The sequence below is a fragment of the Carcharhinus amblyrhynchos genome, chromosome 24, assembly GCF_965287045.1.
Source record: "Carcharhinus amblyrhynchos chromosome 24, sCarAmb.v2.hapA, whole genome shotgun sequence".
In the NCBI taxonomy this organism is placed as follows: domain Eukaryota; kingdom Metazoa; phylum Chordata; class Chondrichthyes; order Carcharhiniformes; family Carcharhinidae; genus Carcharhinus; species Carcharhinus amblyrhynchos.
In genome coordinates this window covers 45,956,298-45,979,465 of record NC_137347.1, presented here as the reverse complement: position 1 = coordinate 45,979,465, position 23,168 = coordinate 45,956,298, and the positions used below count along the sequence as shown (strand labels likewise).

General features: G+C 43.7%; 1 protein-coding gene across 4 annotated transcripts in view; it reads left to right on the top strand.

Moving 5' to 3' along the window:
* The window catches only part of ccdc28b (coiled-coil domain containing 28B), a 60,861-nt gene extending 38,049 nt beyond the window's left edge, over positions 1 to 22,812 (top strand). Inside the window, exons 5-6 of one of the 4 annotated variants that reach the window (XM_080211539.1) lie at positions 10,110 to 10,132; positions 20,689 to 22,812. In XM_080211539.1, the coding sequence (XP_080067665.1) occupies positions 10,110 to 10,132; positions 20,689 to 20,758 (93 nt within the window). In that variant the 3' untranslated portion in view covers positions 20,759 to 22,812. Of the gene's footprint in view, positions 1 to 4,792; positions 4,958 to 6,469; positions 6,826 to 10,109; positions 10,133 to 20,688 lie in introns of those variants that run through there. The other 3 variants (XM_080211542.1, XM_080211541.1, XM_080211540.1) reach the window with 3 other exon arrangements.
* The last annotated feature ends 356 nt before the right edge of the window (positions 22,813 to 23,168 follow it).

The following is a 23,168-nucleotide window of genomic DNA, read 5'->3' as shown; positions in this document are numbered from 1 at the left end:
AAACTGTGCGCAATACTCCAATGCCTTGCATAGATGCAACAATACTTCTTTACCTTTATATTCTATGCCTTAGCTATAAGTACCAACATTCCAGTTAATAAGAACATAAGAAATAGGAGCAGGAGTAGGCCATCCAGCCCTTCGAGCCTGCCCCACCATTCAATAAGATCATGGCTGATCTGTCGTGGCTCAGTTCCACTTTCCCGCCCTCTCCCCATAACCCTTAATCCCCTCTCTTATCAAAAACCCATCAACCCGCGTCTGAAAAATATTTAGCGAGGCAGCCTCCACCACTTCAACGGGCAGAGAATTCCAGAGATTCACCACCCTTTGAGTGAAGAAGTTCCTCCTCAACTCTGTTCTAAACCGCCCCCCCCCCCCCTTTATCTTGAGGCTGTGCCCCCTAGTCCTACTGTCTTTTTTGAGCGGGAAGAGTCTCTCCACCTCTATCCTATCCATCCTATTCATCATCTTATATGTCTCAATGAGATCTCCCCTCATTCTTCTAAACTCTAACGAGTACAAGCCTAGTTTATTCAGCCTCTCCTCATAGCTCAACCCCCTCAACTCCAGTATGAGCCTAGTAAACCTCCTCTGCACTCCCTCCAAGGCCAAAATACCCTTGCGTAAGTACGGCGCCCAAAACTGCACACAGTACTCCAGCTGCGGCCTCACCAATGCCCTATACAGCTGCAGCAAGACCTCCCTACTTTTATATTCAATCCCCCTCGCTATGAAGACCAGCATCCCATTCGCCTTCCTGACCACCTGCTGCACCTGCAAGCTGGGTTTTTGCGACTCATGCACAAGGACCCCGAGGTCCCTCTGCACCGTCGCCTGCTGCAGTTTTTTGCCACGTAAGTAATAATCCTTCCTACCATTATTCCTACCAAAGTGGACCACCTCACACTTGCCAACATTAAATTCCATTTGCCATTTTCTGGCCCATTCGCCCAGCCTATCTAGATCCTTCTGCAGACTCTCCACACCCTCCGTGCAATTTGCCATTCCCCCAATCTTGGTGTCATCAGCAAATTTCGACACCCTACACTCGGTTCCCTCCTCCAGATCATCTATATAAATGGTAAAAAGCTGAGGCCCCAGCACCAACCCCTGGGGCCCTCCACTAGTCACCATCCGCCAATCCGAATAGCACCCGTTGACCCCCACTCTCTGCCTCCTATTTGACAACCAATCCTCTATCCACGCTAACACCCTACCCCCAACTCCATGTCCCCTGACCTTCTGCAATAACCTCTTGTGAGGTACCTTGTCAAACGCCTTCTGAAAATCAAGAAAGACCACATCCACCGGCTCTCCTCTATCCACCGCCCTAGACACATCCTCATAGAACTCCAGTAAATTTGTCAGACATGACTTCCCTTTAATGAAACCGTGCTGCGTCTGCTCTATCAAGCAATTCCCTTCAAGATGCCTCGCAATTTCCTCCTTAATGACGGATTCTAACATTTTACCTACCACAGATGTTAAACTAACCGGCCTATAATTCCCCGCCTTTTGCCTGGCACCCTGCTGTACCTGCAAACGAGTTTTCTGCGACTCATGAATGAGGACATGCAGATACCTCTGCACTGGTTTACCCTGAAATTTCTCCCCATTTAGATAATAAGTCACCTTCCCATTTTTCCGACCAAAATGCATGACTTCATACTTATCCACGTTAAACTCCATCTGTCACATTTTAGCCCACTCTCCTAAACTATCTATATTCATTTGTCAGGTTCTTATTTCTTCATTGCAACTTACTGTCCCGTTTATTTATGTGTCATCTGCAAATTTGGCTAAAGAGCCTTCTATCCCTGTATCCAGGTCATTAATGTAGATTGTAAATAGCTGGGACCCAAGCACTCAACCCTGTGGCATCCTAGTTACTTCATGCCATCCAGAAAAAAACCATTTATCTCGACTCTCTGTCTTCTGTTCATCACTGTGGAGATGCCGGCATTGGACTGGCGTAAACACAGTAAGAAGTCTCACAACACAAGGTTAAAGTCCAACAGGTTTATTTGGTAGCACAAGCCACTAGCTTTTGGAAGGTTGCCCCTTCATCAGGTGAGTAGGAGTTGTGTTCACAAACAAGGAATATACTATGGACTTTCTGTATATCAGCCAGTCATCTATCCAAGCTAATAAATTACCCCTAATTCCACGTGATCTAACCTTGTGAATTAACCTTTTCTGTGGCACCTTATCAAACGCTTTCCGGAAGTCCAGATGTACTACATTGACAGGATCCCCATTATCAACTTTGTTTGATACATCCTCAAAGGACTCTAGCAAATTTGCCTAACATGATTTGCCTTTCATAGAACCATGCTGATTCTGATGGATGGTATTTTGACTTTCCAAATGTTCTGAGATTGCTTCCTTGATAATGATTCTAACATTTTCCCAACAGCAGATGTTAAATTAACTGGTCAGTAATTTCCCACATTTTTCCTCCCTCCCTTTTTGAACAAGGGCTTTACATTAGTGTTTTTCCGATCCATTGGAATCTTTCCTGTATCCAGGGAATTTTGGAATATTATAACCAATGTATCTATATTTCTGCTGCCACTTCCTTTAATACCCTAGGATGTAGGCCATCAGACCTTTGCTGAGTATGTTTCCCTCTTGACGTTGACTGTTCTAAGTTCTATCCTTTCTATTACCTCTGACTTGCCCATTCCTATAGGAATGGTACTCGTGTCCTCCAGTGTGAAAACTGAGGCAAAGTATTTATTTAGCATCTCTGCCATTTCAGTGTTCCCTGCTATTAACTTTCCGGTTTCATCTTCCAAGGGACCAACATTCACCCTAGCGATTCTCTTCTCTTTTATATACCAATAGAAGCTTTTGCTATCCTTCTTGATATTTTGCGCTAGTTTTCTTTCGTAATTTACCTTAGCTCATTTTATTAATTTTTTGATACCTCTTTGTTTATGTTTGAAAGTTTCCCAATCTTCCAACCTGCCACTGGCCTTTGCAATATGGTATATCTTAATTTTTGTCTTTATATTGTCCTTGGCCTCAGTTTAGCCATGGATTTTTTTTATCCCCTTACCATCTTTCTTCCTCACTGGGCTACATTTTAGTTGTGAGAACATAAGAAATAGGAGCAGGTATCTCCTTAAACAACTGTCACAGCTCATCCACTGTCCTACCTTTTAGCCTTTCTGCCTACTCTACTCGGGCCAAATCTGTCCTCATGCCTATGTCATTCCTTTGTTTAATCCCAGAATGCTCACGTGGCACTCCACATTGTCACCCCCAAAATTGAATTTTGAATTCTATCATACTATGGTCACTAATCCCTAGAGGATCCTTAACTATGAGGTCATCAATTAATCCCTCCTCATTACACTATATCAAATCCAGAATAGCCTGCTTGCTGGTTCCAAACATACTGTTCCAAAAAATAATCTCTAATACATTCAATGAACTCTGCCTCCAGGTTACCCTTGCCAATTTGATTGTTCCAATTTATGTGCATATTAAAATCACCAATGATTATTATCATACTTTTCTCGCAAGCCCCCAGTATTTCCTGATTTATGCTGTGCCCCACTGTGGAAGTACTGCTTGGGGACCTACAGACTCCTACCAAATACTTCTTTCCTTTGCTATTTCTTATTTCTGCCCAGACTGATTCCACACCTTGATCTTCCATGCTTATGTCATTTCTCATTACAGCATAAGAACATAAGAAATAGGAGCAGGAGTAGGCCATCTAGCCCTTCGAGCCTGCCCCGCCATTCAATAAGATCATGGCTGATCTGAAGTGGATCAGTTCCACTTTCCCGCTTTCTCCCCATAACCCTTAATTCCCTTGACTGTCAAAAACCTATCTACCCGTGACTTAAATATATTTAGCGAGGCAGCCTCCACCACTTCAATGGAAGAGAATTCCAGAGATTCACCACCCTTTGAGTGAAGAAGTTCCTCCTCAACTCTGTTCTAAACTGCCCCCCTCCCACCTTCTTCACCAGCAAAGCTACAGCGCCTTCTTTTCTTTTCAGTCTATATTTCCGAAATGCTGAGTACCCTTGGATATTCAATTCTCAGACCTGGTCTTCTTATAACCATGTGTCAGTAATTGCCACCAGTTCATATCCTTTTGTTCCTACTTGCGCCACTTTCTCATTAATTTTGTTCCAAATGCTTTGTGCATTTAGATACAAAGCTTTTAGATTTGTTCTACTGGTAAATTTCCATACTCTTTTATAATTCCTTAGTGCATAAAGGCATTCACCCGTTCTGTCACTCACTTTTATTGTCTGGTAACCATCCACCAAATTGCTAACCTGCATCCTTACCTCCTTTAATTTGGGTTTTCTAATTTCCCCTACAACTGAAACCACCCCCGCCACAACCTCCCCATTCAGTTTAAAACCCTATCTACAGCCCTAGTTATGCAATTCTCTAGGACTCTGGTCCCAGCGTGATTCAGGTGAAGACCGTCCCATCAGAACAGGTCCCTTCTTCCCCAGTACTGGTGCTAATGTCCCATGAATTCAAACTCATTTCTCCCATGCAAATCACTAAGCCACACATCCAGATGATTTGGATTTTGATGTGCCTCACAGTTAATTGAATAATGAAGAAATCCTTAAAGAATGGAATAGAGTAGTGAGCTATCTGTCCAGAGGACAGAGAACTAAATTGAAAGACTTGTTATAGTGCTATAATGACCTATGTAGAAATAGAATGGGGAGGAATAATGCTATAGTACATAAGGTTAATGTAAGGAATACTGTTCCAATAAAACAACACCGGCTTAATCCTCTCAAAGCAGCACAGGTTCAGAAGGAAGCGGAAGTGATGCTACAAGATATCTTAGAGCCGAGTCAAAGCGAGTGGAGTTCGCCGACTGTGTTGGTTCCCAAATCCGATGGTACTCAACGATACTGCGTAAATTATCGGAAGGTCAATGCTGTGTCTAAATCTGACTCGTATCCAATTTCAAGGCTGGAAGATTGAGTGCAAAAAGTAGGACAAGTTACTTGCATCACAAAGTTGGACTTACTTTGCGGTTACTGACAAGTACCTTTGTCGGAGAGAGCAAAAGAAGTATCTGTCTTTGGAACCCCAAATGGGCTATGTCAATTTAGAGTAATGTCCTTTGGGATTAAAAACGCACCAGCCACTTTTCAAAGACTTATGAACAGAGTTGTTGCAGGATTGACTAATTGTGCTGTCTATATAGATGACTTCGTGATCCTTAGTCATTCCTGGAAAAATCACATGGAGCATTTAGCAGACACTACGGAAGGCAAAGTTAGTCATAAACATGGCAAAAACAGAATGTGCAAAGGCAGAAGTGACATTTTTAGGGCACAGTATTGGATACGGACGGATGACACCGAGAAATGTGAAGACGAAGGTCATTGCGGAACTTCCAAGACCAACCTCAAAGAAAGAAGTGCTACGTTTTTTAGGATTGAGCAAATTCTACAGGAAATTTGTACCAAACTTTAGTAACAAAGTGGCACTGTTGACAGATTTGTTAAAAAACAACATGAAATTTCAGTGGACAGAACAACGCAAGGAGGCGATTGAGAATTTAAAAGCAGTATTAACCGCTGCACCTGTTTTAGCCACGTCACATTTTTTTGAAACCTTTCAAAGTTGCTATTGATACAAACGATGTAGGTGTTGAAGCTGTGTTGTTACAGGAGGATGATTGTGGAATTGAAAGGTTATTTTAAAAAAAACCATCAGAAAAAATATTCAACAACTGAAAAATTATTGAGTTTAGTAATGACCTTATAACATTTTAATATTTACGTTGCAAACAGTGGATCAGACACGATTGTGTATACCAATCACAATTTCTGGAAAGATTTAAGGACAAGAACACTAGATTATTTTGTTGGAGTCTCATGTTACAAGCATTTAGTTTACAGCCTGTACACGTTGCAAGTTGTGAAAATATTAAAGCAGATACTTTATTATGAATTTAAAAGAAAAATGTTTACACGATACAAATGGTAGTGTTCAATGTTATATATAAATAGAATTAGTATAAAATGTGAAATTTTAGATTAATGAACCATGGATCTAGCAGTGAAGTTAAGGTTTAAGAAGAAATTAAGCCATTTTTTCATGATGATGGTTTGTTTTTTCTTAAAGGAGAAGGTGTTGCGAAGTTGGGTAGAGTGATTGTAGATTGGTGTTTGTAAAATTGTAAAATGCTAGGGAAAAGAATGGCATGGTCCCTTTAAACGATGGTGCCTTTTCTGGGCATAGGGAGTTAAACAAATGCAAGTACGTATTGAGCCCCAAGCTGAAACATTTGTATCAAAAGGCCAAGCAGCAGTGTTACCAAGGCTTTCAACCTTTTGATTTTTTTGAATTCAGCCAATCAATTTGAAGGAGGCACTTAGTTACCAAAAACCTATTAAATTTAAATATACTTTGTCAACCTAGAGCCAATCCTATTGTGGAAAATATTGATATGTCATCACAGGTTTAAAAAAGGGAAAGCAATGGGACAAAAGGAGAGAGCAACTGCCACAGATCACAGCTCTTAACTCAAAGCCCTATCTAGATAGCAAAGGTAACAAAGAAGAAAGAAGGATCAACAGAAGCCCACGATATTCTGGAAGACACACAAACCTTGTTGCAATTTAAAGGGTAACCAAATTTTATTTTTTGTTAATGAGTGGCAATTGTATTTATTGGAACAGTATACCATTAGAATCTTGTTTTATTTGGTTTGTTAATAGTTTAGTAAAGATGTACATTGTTTGTTGAATAAATAAATTGTTATGTATTGATTTTAGAGAGAGTGTTATGGATTTATTTTGTATTTAACCGCTAGGAGTTGCTGAAGAGCAGGTCATACCACTTCACTCACTCTTTTTACAGATTATGAGATGAAGTATCCTCTTTGGGGGTTTAGGTGTTAGTTCTCAGATGGGGGATCAACCTCCGCTTTATAACACAACCGTGGTGCAACAGATTTTGGCAGCTGCTGTTGTTCTCTGAAAGGCCATTCCCCTTAACAGTATCCAAAATATATATCTGTTTTGAAGAGGAATAGCCACAGGAGATTCTTGCACTGCCTGTCTAGCTTGCTTGCTCTGCCTGGAGGTCACCCATTCGTTTCCTGTGGAGTCTGAACCTGTGGTGTGAGCATCTCTCTGTGCTATCCACAATACTCTCTGCCTCGCAGATGTTCCACAGTGTCCCCAGCCGCCGCTCCAAGAGTCAACCTAAGCTGAGGCAGTACTGAAAACGTAGTGGTATTGAGACAGTTTCTTTTAAACTGTAACCTGTCTGTTCTAACAGTCAGTGCTGTGGCATTTGAGGTTCCTTTCCACTGACATTCTCTATCTCTGCAATGGATTCCAAACTGTAACAGAGATATGGCCCTGAACTTGAGAACAGAGAAGAGGGATGCTGTTACTGCTCCATTTTGTAGACTACATCGAGACTACCTTTAGCAGTTTGGGTGTTGTATTATAAGCGATTTCAAAATACTCATTCTGGTCACATGATTTATCTCCCATATTAAGTTGGGTATTTCCCTAAAACTAATTGTTTAGCACATAGAGGTTTACATGGATATGCCCAACTTGTCCATGTTGTCTTTTTTTTTAAACTCCTAAACTAATCAAATTGCCCACAGTTGGCCCATATCCCTCTATACCCACCTTACCCATGTAACTGTCTAAAGCTCATGACTGGACAGACATTGGTTATTGTATTATGAGTTTATTTATTGTCCCATCAACTCTGGATAGACTGTTCTTCCTTCTGATGAGTTAGGAACAACATATCAACGCTTTTCTATTATTACCATTCTCCCGGTAAACCTTCTGCCTCTGCCATTAAACATAGAACATAGAACATTACAGCGCAGAACAGGCCCTTCGGCCCACGATGTTGCGCCGACCAGTTACAAAAACAATGACCCACTGGCCTATACCAATCCCTTTTCGTCCATAAACCTATCCAGAGATCTCTTAAACGCCCCCAAACTAGACGCATTTACAACTGCAGCAGGCAGGGCATTCCAATCCCTCACCACCCGCTGGGTAAAGAACCTACCCCTGACATCCGTCCTGTAGCTACCCCCCCTTAATTTAAAGCCATGCCCCCTCGTGCTAGCTTTCTCCATCCGAGGAAAAAGGCTATCACTATCCACCCTATCTAAACCTCTAATCATCTTATATGTTTCAATAAGATCCCCTCTTAGCCGCCTTCTTTCCAACGAAAACAACCCTAAATCCCTCAGTCTCTCCTCATAGGACCTCCCCTCCATACCAGGCAACATCCTAGTAAACCTCCTCTGCACCCTCTCCAACGCCTCCACATCCTTCTTGTAATGCGGGGACCAGAACTGCACACAGTACTCCAAGTGCGGCCGCACCAGAGTAGTGTACAGTTGCAACATGACGCTGCGACTCCTAAATTCAATCCCCCTACCAATAAACGCCAAGACACCGTACGCCTTCTTAACAACCTTATCTACTTGATTCCCAACTTTCAGGGATCTATGTACACATACACCTAGATCCCTCTGCTCATCCACACTATTCAAAGTCCTCCCGTTAGCCCTATACTCGACACATCTGTTACTCCTACCAAAGTGAATTACCTCACACTTCTCCGCATTAAATTCCATCCGCCACCTCTCGGCCCAGCTCTGCAACCTGTCTAAGTCACCCTGCAAACTATGACACCCTTCCTCACTATCTACCACACCTCCAACTTTGGTGTCATCAGCAAATTTGCTAATCCACCCAACTATACCCTCATCCAGATCATTAATAAAAATTACAAACAACAGTGGCCCCAAAACAGATCCCTGAGGCACACCACTCGTAACTGAACTCCATGATGAATATTTACCATCAACCACCACCCTCTGTCTCCTATCTGATAGCCAATTCCTGATCCAACTTCCTAGATTACCCACAATCCCATACATCTGCATTTTCTGCAGAAGCCTACCATGGTGAACCTTATCGAACGCCTTACTAAAATCCATATACACCACGTCAACTGCCTTACCCCCATCCACCTCTTTGGTCACCTTCTCAAAAAACTCAATAAGGTTAGTAAGGCACGACCTACCCGCTACAAAACCATGCTGACTATTTCTAATCAATTCATTACACTCCAAATAACTATAAATCCTATCCCTAATAATTTTTTCTAAAACCTTGCCCACAACAGAAGTAAGACTCACCGGTCTATAATTCCCGGCAAAGTCTCTGTTCCCCTTCTTAAACAATGGGACAACATTCGCTATCCTCCAATCCTCCGGGACTACACCAGAGACCAATGACGACCTGAAGATCAGAGCCAGAGGCTCTGCAATCACCTCTCTAGCCTCCCAGAGAAAAGGTAGCTTTGCAGAAGTTTTTCCCATACTCTTTCATGGGATGTGGCTATCACTGGCAAGGCCAGCATTTGTTGTCCATCCTTAATTGCTTTTGAACTGAGTGGCCTGCCACATCTTTACAGAGGGCAGTTAGAGTCAACCACAATGCTGTGGATTTGAAGTTGCATGTAGGGCAGACCGGGTGACCATAGTTTATGAGTTTGGGCTTCTGGATTACTAATCTAGTCACGTTACCACTACACTGTCATCTCCAATTTATAAAATTTAATGGTAAGTGGCAATTACAAGTTTCAGTAAATCTTTGAAGTCAATCTTGACATATGCAGGTGCGAAATGTTACAGAAAGTTTCTTTGGCATTTTCAGATTGTAATCCACATTGGAGACTTCCAAAAGCAGATCAGTTTACTATACCAGACATGTTGGGTGACAGCCATCTTAAGCTGGCTTCTTTGCTGAAGTGCTGGGGCCTCAGCTTTTTACCATTTATATAGATGATCTGGAGGAGGGAACCGAGTGTAGAGTGTCGAAATTTGCTGATGACACCAAGATTGAAGGGCTGGATGGCCTACTCCTGCTCCTATTTCTTATGTTCTTATGTCCGTTTAAAGAAGTTCAAAAGAAACATATTTGACTAGCCTATGAAATTTAAGGTTTATGTTACTCATGCACATGTCATGATGATACATTAAACACTGACTACAGTTTTTAAAGATTTACTGTCTGTATTTTTTTTTACTTTTGACTCTCTTACAGTTGGAAGAACTTAGTACCTCAATGTATCCTTTTCAAATGATTCCTGTCAATAATTATCTAGCTAATTGCAAACTAACAGTAGTGCCAATAGGTTGTCAACCAGCAGGTTATTCATTCAAGTTCCAGAACTTCCAGTTTTCTTCTGGATGAAGGCAGAGTTCAATGGAAATGCAAATGAAATGGCAAGATGTGAAGGAGAGTGCCAACTCACTATCACAGAATCACAGTCACAGTCTATCCTCGAGTTTCAGGAGGCCATTTCTGCATGAAGGACATTCCAGGAAAACTCAGTCCTGTGCTCAACCAATGTCCACATACTTTGTGTAGTGATGGGAATCCTAAAGGGATGCATTTGTGCCTCCTGGATGCAGGAGTGTAAATACTAATATGCCAACATTCAAAAAAGAATGCGCCATTTAGCCTTCTAGCTTGCTCTGGGCCTTTGTCCCATATTGCAAGTATCTAGAGTTAACAAAATTGTATAATTGAAAATTAATACTTGATCTAGCATTAATTGCTATTTATGGAAGAGTTCCAATTTCTAAGAGAATTTGACCAGAACTTTCCAACTGTTCAATGAAGATCAAAATTGAAATTTTGTCCTTCATTGCTAGAGGGAAGAAGTTTAAAAACAGGGAGGTTATGTTGCTGCTGTATAAAGTGCTGGTGAGGCCACACCTGGAGTACTGTGTACAGTTTTGGTCTCCTTACTTGAGAAAGGATGTACTGCACTGGAGGGGGTGCACGGGAGATTCACAAGGTTAATTCCAGAGTTGAGAGTGTTGGCTTATGAGGAGTGACTGAGTAGACTGGGGCTATGTTCACTCTGACAGGAGTTTCTTGGTAGCGTAGGGAAAAGTCGATGAGAAATGGTATTGATAGTGGTGGAACCAGAAGATCTTACTGCCGGCCAACTGTGTACTCCCTCCTGCCACAAAGAAGATGTAGTGGGGAGGCCAGAGAATTCCACCTTTTTTTGTGTAGAAATGTTTTCCTAATTTCATTCCAGAAAGATGTAGCTCTAATATTTAGACATTGCCTCCAATCTTACACTAGCCAGGCAGTAGAAATAGTCCCTATTTACTCTATCTGTTGTCCTTAATATCTCAAACTTGGATCAAAAGAGCTCACAATATACCAGGTGTGGCCTAACCAAAGCTTTATATAAATGAAGTATGATTGCTACCTTTCTGTATTCCAGTCCGCTCAATATAAAGGCCAATGTTCAATTAATCTTTTTGATTGATTTCCATACATGTGCATGACATTTTGTACCTGGACTCTCAAGTGCCTTTGGACCTTCACTGTTTCTAGTTTTTCATTATTTAGAAGGTACCCTGTTCTATTCTTTTTAGATCCAAAGTGGATGATCTCATATTTCTCTGCATTGAAATCAGTTTGTCACTGTTTGTTCATTCAATTAATCTTACATCATCTGTTTGTAACTTTGTGCTTCCTTCACTGTCACTGGATTAAAAACCTGGAACTCCCTTCCTAACAGCTCTATGTGTGTACCTACACCGTGTGCACTGTAGTGGTTCAACTCCCCAGCACCTTCTCAATGGCCGTTAGATGGGAAATAAATGCTGGCCTAGCCATACCTTAAATTCCTTATGATGTTGTGGTCCCAACACAGATCCTTGCAGTGATATTATTTTTGGACCAGTAATCCAGAGCCCCAGGGTAATCCTTTGGGGACCCGGTTTGAATCCCACCACGGCAGATGGTAGAATTTGAATTCAATAAAAACATTTGGAAGTCTAATGATGGCCATGAAAACAACTGTAAAAAGTAATTTGGTTCACTAATGTCCCTTAGGGAAGGAAACCTGCTGTCCTTATCTGGTTTGGCCTAAATGAGACTCCAGACCCACAGCAATGTGGAAGGTCCTTAAAGCCTAGTAAGCCACTCAGTTGCATTCAATTGAAATGAAACTGAATGGTCCACCCATCGGAATCACCAAATAAACCCGGCCCTGTTGACCCTGCAAAGTTCTCCTTACTAACGTTTGGGACCTTTTGCCAAAATTTTGAGAGCAATCTCATTGACTAGTCAAGCAACAGCCTGACATAGTCACGCTCATGGAATCATACCTTACAGATAATGTCCCAGACACCACAATCATGATTCCTGCATCTGTACTGATGCATTGGCAGGGCAGTGTTAAACAGTTGGAAGTGAGTTGTCCTAGGAATTTATAACATCCTGCACCCCATGAAGTCTCTTAGCACCAGATGAAACATGGACAAGGAAACCACATATTGCACCCCTCCTGAGCTGATGAATCAGTACTCCTCCATCTTGAACACCATTTGGAGGAAGCACTGAGGGTGATAAAGCTCCAGAATGTACTCTGAGTGGGGGATTTCAATGTCCATCACCAACAGTGGCTCCGTAGCACCAAAACAGACGAGGCTGGCTAGGAACCTGGGAAAGTTAGTGGCGATATATTGGGGACAGTTTGCATTACAGTAGAGGAGGTGAAGGACATATTCAAATGTAAGAAGGTGGATACATCTCCTGGCCCTGACCAAGTATATCCAAGAACACAGCGTGAGGCTAGAGAAATTGCAGGAGCCCTGGCTGAGATGTTTACATCAGAGTTAGCCATGGGTGAGCTACCAGAAGACTAGAGGTAGCAAATGTTGTGCTCTTATTTAAAAAGGGCTGCAAAGAAAAACCTGGAAATTATAGATCGGTAAGCTGAACATCTGTGATGGATAAATTACTAGACAGGATTCGGAGGGATAAGATATTCAGGCATTTGGAAAGACAGAGTTTGATTAAGAATATAAGAACGAGGAGCAGGAGTAGGCCATTTGGCTCCTCCAGCCTCACCATTCAATAAGATCATGGCTGATCTTTTCATGGACTCAGTTCCACTTACCTGCCCACTCACCATAACCCTTAATTCCTTTACTGTTCAGAAATGTATCTATCCTTGCCTTAAAAACATTGAATGAGGGAGCCTCAACTGCTTCACTGGGCAGGGAATTCCACAGGTTCCTCAGAAGGCAGAGAGTGGTTCTGGATGGATCTTTTTCTGCATGGAGGTCGGTCACCAGTGGAGTGCCCCAGGGATCTGTTCTAGGACCCTTGCTGTTTGTCATTTTCATAAATCACCTGGATGAGGAAGTGGAGGGATGGGTTAGAACTTTGCTGACGACACGAAGGTTGGTGGTGTTGTCGATAGTCTGGAGGGATGTCAGAAGTTGCAGCGAGACATAGATAGCATGCAAGACTGGGCGGAGAAGTGCTGAATAAACTAGGCTTGTACTCGTTAGAGTTTAGAAGAATGAGGGGAGATCTCATTGAGACGTATAAGATGATGAACGGGATGGATAGGATAGAGGTGGAGAGACTCTTCCCGCTCAGAAAGGACAGTAGGATTAGGGGGCACAGCCTCAAGATAAAGGGGGGGCGTTTAGAATGGAGTTGAGGAGGAACTTCTTCACTCAAAGGGTGGTGAATCTCTGGAATTCTCTGCCCGTTGAAGTGGTGGAGGCTGCCTCGCTAAATATTTTTAAGAAGCGGGTTGATGGGTTCTTGATAAGAGAGGGGATTAAGGGTTATGGGGAGAGGGCGGGAATGTGGAACTGAGCCACGACAGATCAGCCATATCTTACTGAATGGCGGGGCAGGCTCGAAGGGCTAGATGGCCTACTCCTGCTCCTATTTCTTATGTTCTTATGTTCTTATAAGAAATAGGAGCAGGAGTAGGCCATCTAGCCCTTCAATTTACTGCGGCTGGCGGGGATCCCCTTCCGGTCGAACAAACAAAATAAAACACAAGGTGACACCGCTCACACTGGCACTTGGAACGTGCACAGGCTTTTGGACAACCCGACAGCAGACTGACCAGAGACAAGAACAGCCTTAGTTGCCAATCAGCTTGCAAAATACAACATTGACATTGCAGCCCTGAGCGAAACTCTTCTTGCCAACGTAGGTCAGTTGACTGAAACTGGAGGTGGATACACTTTTTTCTGGAGCGGTCGTGGCAGCGATGAGTGTCGTGATGCTGGAGTTGGATTCGCCATCAGGAATCACCCTGTTCGGAAACTCGATAGTCTACCCAAGGGTGTGAACGACCGGCTTATGGCGTTACTGCTTCGCTACAAAACAGAAGCCAAGCCACTCTGATCAGTGCCTATGCCCCCACAATGAACAACCTGGATGAGATGAAAGACAAGTTCTACAAAGAACTAGACGCCATCAGCAGTGAGCAGCACCGACAACCTGATCTTACTTGGTGATTTCAATGCAAGAGTAGGGGGTGACTCTGCAATCAAGCAGGGAGTCATTGGGAGGCATGGAGTGGGCAAGTGTAACAGTAATGGCCTACTCTTAATGAAAACCCATGCAGCACACGACCTCCTCATCACCAACACAACCTTCCGTCTGCCTACCTGTAACAAGACCTCCGCTCTAAGCATTGGCATCTTATTGACTGTGTCATTGTCAGGAGAAAAGACAGGCAGGATGTCAGAGTGACCAACGCCATGTGTGGTGCTGACTACTGGACAGATCACAGGCTCATTGTCTCCAAAATGAGGCTCCGCATCAGACCCAAGAGGCGACCACAAAGAAGCAAGGTTATGAAAAGAATCAATGCGGCCAAGCTAAAGAACCCCAGCATAGCTTCAGCACTGGCTGAAGACTTAGAAGTCAAGCTTGCTGACCTACACCTCGCAGGCAGCGCTGAGGACAATCGGGAACGCTTCAGGGATGCTATCCATACATCTGCGCTGAAGATGCTCAGGCCCTCTACCCGCAAGCAGCATGATTGGTTCGATGAGAATGATGAGGAGATACAGGCTTTACTTGTTCAACAGCACTGTCTTCATTGGACCTGTCAGAACGACCCATCATCAGCTGCCAAGAAAAATGCTTTTACTGGTGCTCGCAGGACAGTCCAGAATAAACAGCGTAAAATGCCGGATGCCTGGCTGAGCGCCAAGGCAGATGAAATACAGGGATACGCTGACAGAAACGCCTTGAAATGGTTCTGTGAAGCCCTCAACACTCTCTATGGACCTCGATCTCTCGGGAGCTCCCCCCTCCTGAGTACAGATGGTACAACTCTCATTACAGATCCTGCAGAGATGGGCTGAACACTTTTGAGTCCATCCTCAACCGACCGTCATCTATTAACGATGAGGCAATTGACAGGATTCCCCAGGTTGATATTGTTGTAAAAAAAAAGCCTGTTTTAACCCTTATACGGTGGACAAATAACTTTGAGTAGACGTCTTATTAGTACAAACAATATTTATTTAAACCCACACAATCAATAATCACCCACCCGACCAACAATAAGTTATCTTACAGAAAATACTAGAATTCAAGTACAATACAAGACCTTGACTTAATTGTGTGTGACTGACAAATACCCAAACAGATACTGGCCTTTATCTGTGTGCTGGTCTTGGTAGTTGTCTGTGTAGTCTGGTCCTTTGCTCTGGTCTGGCATTCTGGCTGTAGTCTCTCTTTCTTCCTTCTCGGGTGTGGTGGCTCTCCTCTTGCTGGCGATGTTCACCATTGTTGTAGCTCGTTCGTGGGATCAGAGAGAGAGAGAGAGATTCCTGGTTGTGCAGCATCCTTTATACCCCATTTGGCTTCACGCCCCTTTTTTTGGCCATTGCCAATCAATCGATCAGGACTTGATCACCCTGATCGATAAGAGTCCAATCAGGTGCTACCACACCGATCTCTGGGTGTGTCCCCGGTGGCCATGCCTGTAGGTGTTGTAGGCACATAGGTCACATACCTTCCTCCTAAATAAGGATTCACGGTGCCTTTACGTCTGGCACACAACCCAGTGTGACCAGAAAGTCTCTTTCATCCTGGACATGGCCCATATCCTGTGTATTCACTCATCAGGGTTGCAGCCTGTTTGTCTGTCTTTAAACTGCAGCCTGTCGGTTTAGTTTCTTGCCCAGTTATCCCAGAGTGCTTTACAAAACGCCATTTTAGATGGCCTGTTTGGCTACAATATCAACAGCGCCATGGATGACCCACCGGTAGTAGCCGAAGTCACGAAAGCTGTCAGCCAGCTATCCAGTGGCAAATCCCCAGGGGTAGATGCCAGACCCACAGAAATCTACAAAGCTGCTGGTCCTGTACTTATCGAGAAGCTCACCAAGTTGTTCCAGTCCTTTTGGAAGCAAGGATCCATTACTCAGTAACTTAAAGATGCTTCCATCATACACCTCTACAAGAGGAAGGGCAATTGGCAAATATGTGACAACCACCGAGTAATCTTGCTGATCTCCATCCCAGGAAAACCCTCGCAAGAGTCCTGCTAAATCGTCTGGTCACTCATCTGGAGCTGGGCCTGTTTCCAGAGTCACAGTGTGGCTTCTGCAAAGGTCGTGGGACTACTGACATGATTTTTGCTGCGCGCCAACTTCGGGAGCAGAATCGCGAGCTCTACACAACCCTTGTTGACCTCACAAAAACCTTTGACACTGTAAGCCGACAAGGCGTGTGGAGGATCATGTCAAAGTTTGGCTGCCCACCCCCAAATTCATTCAGATGGTACGCCAGTTCCATGATGGCAGAGTACTGGATGGCGGAGAATCCTCTGAGGCATTCCCAGTCACCAGTGGTCAAACAGGGCTGTGTGCTCGCACCCACACTGTTCAGCATGATGTTTACTGCCATGCTGAATGGTGCCTTCCAGGACAGTGTTGCTGGAATTAGCCTCAAGTACAGAGTGGATGGGAAGCTCTTCAACCTGAGGAGATTTCAAGCTATTACCAAAGTGAAAGAGACTGTTCTGAGAGATTTCCTCTTTGCCGATGACTGCGCCTTGTATACTGGCTCACAGCCAGAGATGCAAGTCAGTATGGACAAATTTCCACAGCTTGTGACAACTTTGGACTAACCATCAACATTAAAAAGACCGAAGTCATGCACCAACCTGCTCCTCATGCACCGTACCCAGAACCCATAATCACAATCAAACGGCAGAAACTACAGGCAGTGGACTAGTTCACTTATCTTGGCAGCACTCTCTCCCAAGCAGTGACTATTGATACAGAAGTTAACTGCAGAATAGCAAAGGCAAGTTCTGCTTATGGTAGACTGCGCTCAACTGTATGGGAACGTTGAGGAATCAGTCCAGCAACAAAACTGAAGGTCTACAGCGCCGTGGTACTCACTACCCTCCTGTATGCCTGTGAAACGTGGACTGTGTATCGAAGGCGTGCAAGACAGCTCAATCATTTCCACATGATTGTCTTCGCAGAATATTACGTATCCGATGGCAAGACAAAGTACCAGACACTGAAGTTCTCTCCAGAGCAAGTCTACCATCAGTCCACACGCTGCTGATGAGAGCGCAGACCCGGTGGGCTGGTCATATCATCCGTATGTCAGACAAGGGCATACCCAAGCAGCTCCTTTTTGGGGAACTCTCTGCTGGAAGACGCTCGCATGGAGGGCAGAAGGAACATTTCAAAGACACACTCAAGGCCTCCCTGAAGTTGCTTGAGATTGACACGACCATCTGTGAAACGCTGGCACAAAACCGCCCTACCTGGCGCTGCCTCATCCACAAAGGCTGTCAAGCTCATGAAGCAAGCTGTATTGCTGAAGCACAACTTAAGCGCGAGCTGCGCAAGTCCAGAGCCACCAGCGCAACAACTACAGCGTCTACACAAGTCTGCCCAATATGTGCCAGGACATTCCATGCCCGAATTGGCCCTGATCAGCCATCTTCGGACACACTGCAACCAGCCTCAAAATGACTTATGGTGTCGAGGTCCTCATCGATGACGATGGACGAACAACAATCATTTTTCAAGGCGACCAAAACTGTACACAGTACTCCAGGTATAGTCAGCATGGTTCTGTACATGGGAATCATGCCTTACAAATTTGTTAAGAGTTCTTTGATGAAATGACCAGAAAGGTTGATGAGGACAGGGTGGTAGATATGGTCTGTATGGACTTCAGGAAGCCCTTTGATAAAATTAGATCACATGGAATCCAGGAGAGCTAACGAATAGGATATATACAATTGGCTTGATGGTAGGAAGCAGAGGGTAATGGTGGAAGGATGCTTGTCTGACTGGAGGCCTGTGACTTGTGGTGTACCTCGGGTCAGTGCTGGGCCCATTGGTGTTATTTATATCAACAATTTGCATGATAAGTAACTTTGCAGATTGTACTAAAATAGGTAGTATGTTAGACAATGAGGAAGGTTGTCAAAAATTATAGCAGGATCTTGATTAGCTGGAGAAGTGAGCCAAGAGAAAAAAAAGAAAAACCACTTACCAACACCAAAATTAGCTGCTGGCTGTGATGTTACGGTTCTATTTCTTTCTACCTTTCACTTGCCCTCAAGTCTCCCTTGCAGGTCCGCCTCTTCGCTCCTCCCGAAGATGAGCACCATTTCCCCTGAGCACTGAATTCCCACTCAGTTCCAAATTCCCAATACCCTCACTCTGGCTGAAATCTCACTCTGGCTGACTGGTCCTGCACAAGCTCATTGTTCAGCATTATTAGCAACTCCTCAGATACTCAGACAGTTCATGTCCAAATACAGCAAACCTGGACAATATCCAGACTTGTACTAACAAGTGGCAAGTAACAGTTACACCACACAAGTGCCAGACAATGCCCATCTCTCACAAGAAAGGATCTAATCATCACCCCTTGACTTTCAATGGCATTATCATCACTGAACTCCCACTGTCAACATCTTGGGGATTATCATTGATAATTAAAATTATCATTAAATATCATTAAAATTAACTGGACCAGCCATATAAGTAGATCACGTCAGAGGCTAGGAATCCTGCGAATCCTTCTAACCCTCCCCACCTCCCCCAACCAAAGTCTGTCCACTATCTACAAGGAACAAATGAAGAGTGTAATGGAATACTCTCCACTTGCCTGGATCAGTGCAGCTCCCACAACACTCAAGAAGCTTGATACCGTCCAGGACAAACCAGTTCACTTGATTGCCACCCCTTCTACAAATATTCAATCTCTCCACTGTCAATGAACAGTGGCAGCCATGTATACTATCTACAAGCTGCAGCTTCCAAACCCATAACTACTGCCATCTAGAAGGACTAGGGGTGCAGATACCTGAGAACACCACCATTTCATCCCTCCAAACCACTCACCATTCTGACTTGAAAATATAAATGCCGTTTCTTCATTAATGCTGGGTCAAAATGCTGGGTCAAAAGGCTGGGTCTTCACTAATGCTTCACTAATGCTGGGTCAAAAGGCTGGGCGAATGGGCCAGGAAATGGCAAATGGAATTTAATGTTGGCAAGTGCGAGGTGGTCCACTTTGGTAGGAAGAATGGTAGGAAGGACTATTACTTACGTGGCGAAAAACTGCAGCAGGCGACGGTGCAGAGGGACCTCGGGGTCCTTGTGCATGAGTCGCAAAAACCCAGCTTGCAGGTGCAGCAGGTGGTCAGGAAGGCGAATGGGATGCTGGCCTTCATAGCGAGGGGGATTGAATATAAAAGTAGGGAGGTCTTGCTGCAGCTGTATAGGGCATTGGTGAGGCCGCAGCTGGAGTACTGTGTGCAGTTTTGGGCGCCGCACCTGCGCAAAGATATTTTGGCCCTGGAGGGAGTGCAGAGGAGGTTTACTAGGCTGATACCAGAGTTGAGGGGATTGAGCTATGAGGAGAGGCTGAATAAACTAGGCTTGTACTCGTTAGAGTTTAGAAGAATGAGGGGAGATCTCATTGAGACGTATAAGATGATGAATGGGATGGATAGGATAGAGGTGGAGAGACTCTTCCCGCTCAAAAAAGACAGTAGGACTAGGGGGCACAGCCTCAAGATAAAGGGGAGGCGGTTTAGAACGGAGTTGAGGAGGAACTTCTTCACTCAAAGGGTGGTGAATCTCTGGAATTCTCTGCCCGTTGAAGTGGTGGAGGCTGCCTTGCTAAATATTTTTAAGAAGCGGGTTGATGGGTTCTTGATAAGAGAGGGGATTAAGGGTTATGGGGAGAGGGCGGGAATGTGGAACTGAGCCACGATGGATCAGCCATGATCTTATTGAATGGCGGGGCAGGCTCGAGGGGCTGGATGGCCTACTCCTGCTCCTATTTCTTATGTTCTTATGTTCTTAAAATCCTGGCATTCCCTCCCTAACAGTGATAAAGGCGTACCTACACCTCAGGGGCTGCAGTGGTTCAAGAAGGCAGCTCTCCACCATCTTCTGAAGGATCAGTAGGGATGGCCAATAAGTGCTGGCCTCGCAAGGGATGCCCACGTCCCCTAACTTAATTTAAAAAACAGTGGTCACATCCTGCCAGCATACCTTCCAATTAGCTCATTCTCTATCTCCTACTGCTCATCAAATTTGCTAACCAGGTCAATAATTTACTTCAATTCCATAAACTTTATGATCTGTGCTGAGAGCTAATTTCATGAACCAAACCACAGATGGCCTGGTTTGTTCAGCTTAATGTTATAGTGGGCACTATATGCGTCTACTGAGCTATTTTAGGAACTCATATAAGAGTTTTGAAAAATTATTGATTAGTTGTATGACATTTTCCATATGTTAAGAGTAAATGATCCTTAACAGAAACTCAGACAAAAACTACATTTGGCAGAAAATCAAGAACTACCGAAAAACCAAGAACCAAAACCATTTACTTCATAGAAATTGCGGTTAATGAGACACACGGGAATCTTGGGTAAAGGGGAAATGGACTGCAGTCCTCAGTGTAAGCACTGCTGTGAGTGGATGATAGAATACGTAAAATTCCTGGCTTTTACACTGACGGTGATAACTAAATATGAAACTAAATTACAGGTATGTTTTCTTGTTGATTTTATCTACTCAATCGCTGGGAAAGAACTATCTCTGCATTCTGGGTTACATGCCTTAGTGGCTATCACCCATGTCAGCTTTGATGGTCATTCTCAGCACATTATTCAACTGTAAATGGGGGCATCACAACTGAATCCAAGCCTCACTTTGTTCCCATTTGACTACACGCAGGAACATTGGACAGTGATTAGCAGCCATGGCTTTGGATGTTTTTCCCCATTTTCAGTCCAGGGTACTGAGGCCAATCAATGCCATTCCAGCTGAAACTGACTGTATCTGCACAAACTGGGCCTGGAATTCTATGTCTATGTGGCTCAATCATTTGCTGGATAAATCTGCAGAACTGTCAGGAACCAGAGCTTAACTCTGTGGCTTGGGCACAAATAGGTTATTGGTAGACAGGATAAAGACAATATTGTGAAAATAACTTTTAAAAAATGCAGTTCTTATCTTTCCTGGTACAGAACATTTGACTTTTTTAAGATATCATTTGTACCTTTTGTACAAAAGCACAATTTCCTTCTAGTGCAGTAAGTGTAGCCATCATTGTCATCTGCCATTACAACCATGATCAGTGGAAGATTTAATTAGAATCTAATCATTAGATCTATCATTTAGAATTTTTTTTTCTTAAACAGCATACATACAGTAGGAAAAAACCTAAAATGTTCTTCATTTAAGAATTCCAGGATTCCTTTATTTTGCAATTATTCCAATGGAATGTTGATCCAGTATTGTTCATTAGGCTGTTTATAAATGATTTTTTTTAGATCACAGGCAAATAAAGATTAACTGATGCATTCAGGACAAACCTATATACTGTTTCTATTATCCTACACCTCTACTGTTGCTTCCAACTCTCTTTTTAATGGTTTTAATGCAGTGGTTTTCAAGTAATTGGATCTAGTTCGTTAGTGGAAAGCAAGGTTTATCTAGGTGGGATGTAGCAAAAGAAAGTAAGTCTATTTGGAATTATAGATTCCATAACCTGAATTTTCACACCCCAGATAGGTAGCAGAGTTGGGAAGTTTCCTGGCTCACTTATCTGACTCAAGAAGATTTGCCCTGAATTATGGGACCTTTGTTCAGGGGAGATGCAATATGCAAATCTGAGGTGGTTACAGGGTGGTCAAGTGCTGAGATGTACTGTTGAGAAGGCCCATCTCAGTTTGTCCCAGTTGCTTCCTTAAACATTAGACCCTCTAGCCCTTCTGCACACTTATCCTCCATGTTCACACATGCCAACCCATGTCTCACACCCACTCCCATGGCCTATTTTTAGCCCCTGTGTCAATCCATGCCACTGACACTCCATCAGCCCCATGCCAACTTAGTTTCAACCCATAGCGCTGCCATAACATCCTCTATGTCAACTCACCCAGTATCCACCAGAAGCAAACCTCAGGAGCCATGCTGAGATAAAACAAAATACATTTCTGAATACCTATTAGAGTTCATGGTAGCCCATTCAAAAATTTTAATCCCCTCACATGCTTAATTACTTAATAAAACAAACAAGAATTATATTCATAACCACACATCAAAGCCAACCAATCCTTTAGGAACATAGGAGCAGGGGAAGAGCATGACTAATCTGGTTGTGGTCTCCGTTCCATTTTCCTGTCTGGACCCCATGACCTTGATTCCCCTATCTATCAAATATAGAACATAGAACATAGAACACTACAGCACAAACAGGCCCTTCGGCCCACTAGTTGCGCCGAACACATCAACACCTACCAATCTATAGACCTATCTATAACCCCCAATCCCATTAAATCCCATATACTCATCCAGAAGTCTTTTAAAAGACCCCAGCAAGTTTGCCTCCACCACCACTGACGGCAGCCGATTCCATTCACTCACCACCCTCTGAGTGAAAAACTTACCCCTAACATCACTTCTGAACTTGCCTCCCCGCACCTTAAATCTGTGTCCTCTCGTAGTGACCATTTCAACCTGGGGAAATAGCCTCTGAGAATCCACCCTATCTATTCCTCTCAACATTTTATAAACTTCTAGCAGGTCGCCTCTCAACCTTCGTCTCTCCAGGGAAAAGAGTCCCAGCTGCCTCAACCTAACTTCATAAGGCATGCTTCCCAGTCCAGGCAACATCCTTGTAAATCTCCTCTGTACCCTTTCAATAGCTTCTACGTCTTTCCTATAGTCAGGCGACCAGAACTGCACACAGTACTCCAAATGAGGCCTGTCAAGGGTCTTATAAAGTTGCAGCATTACC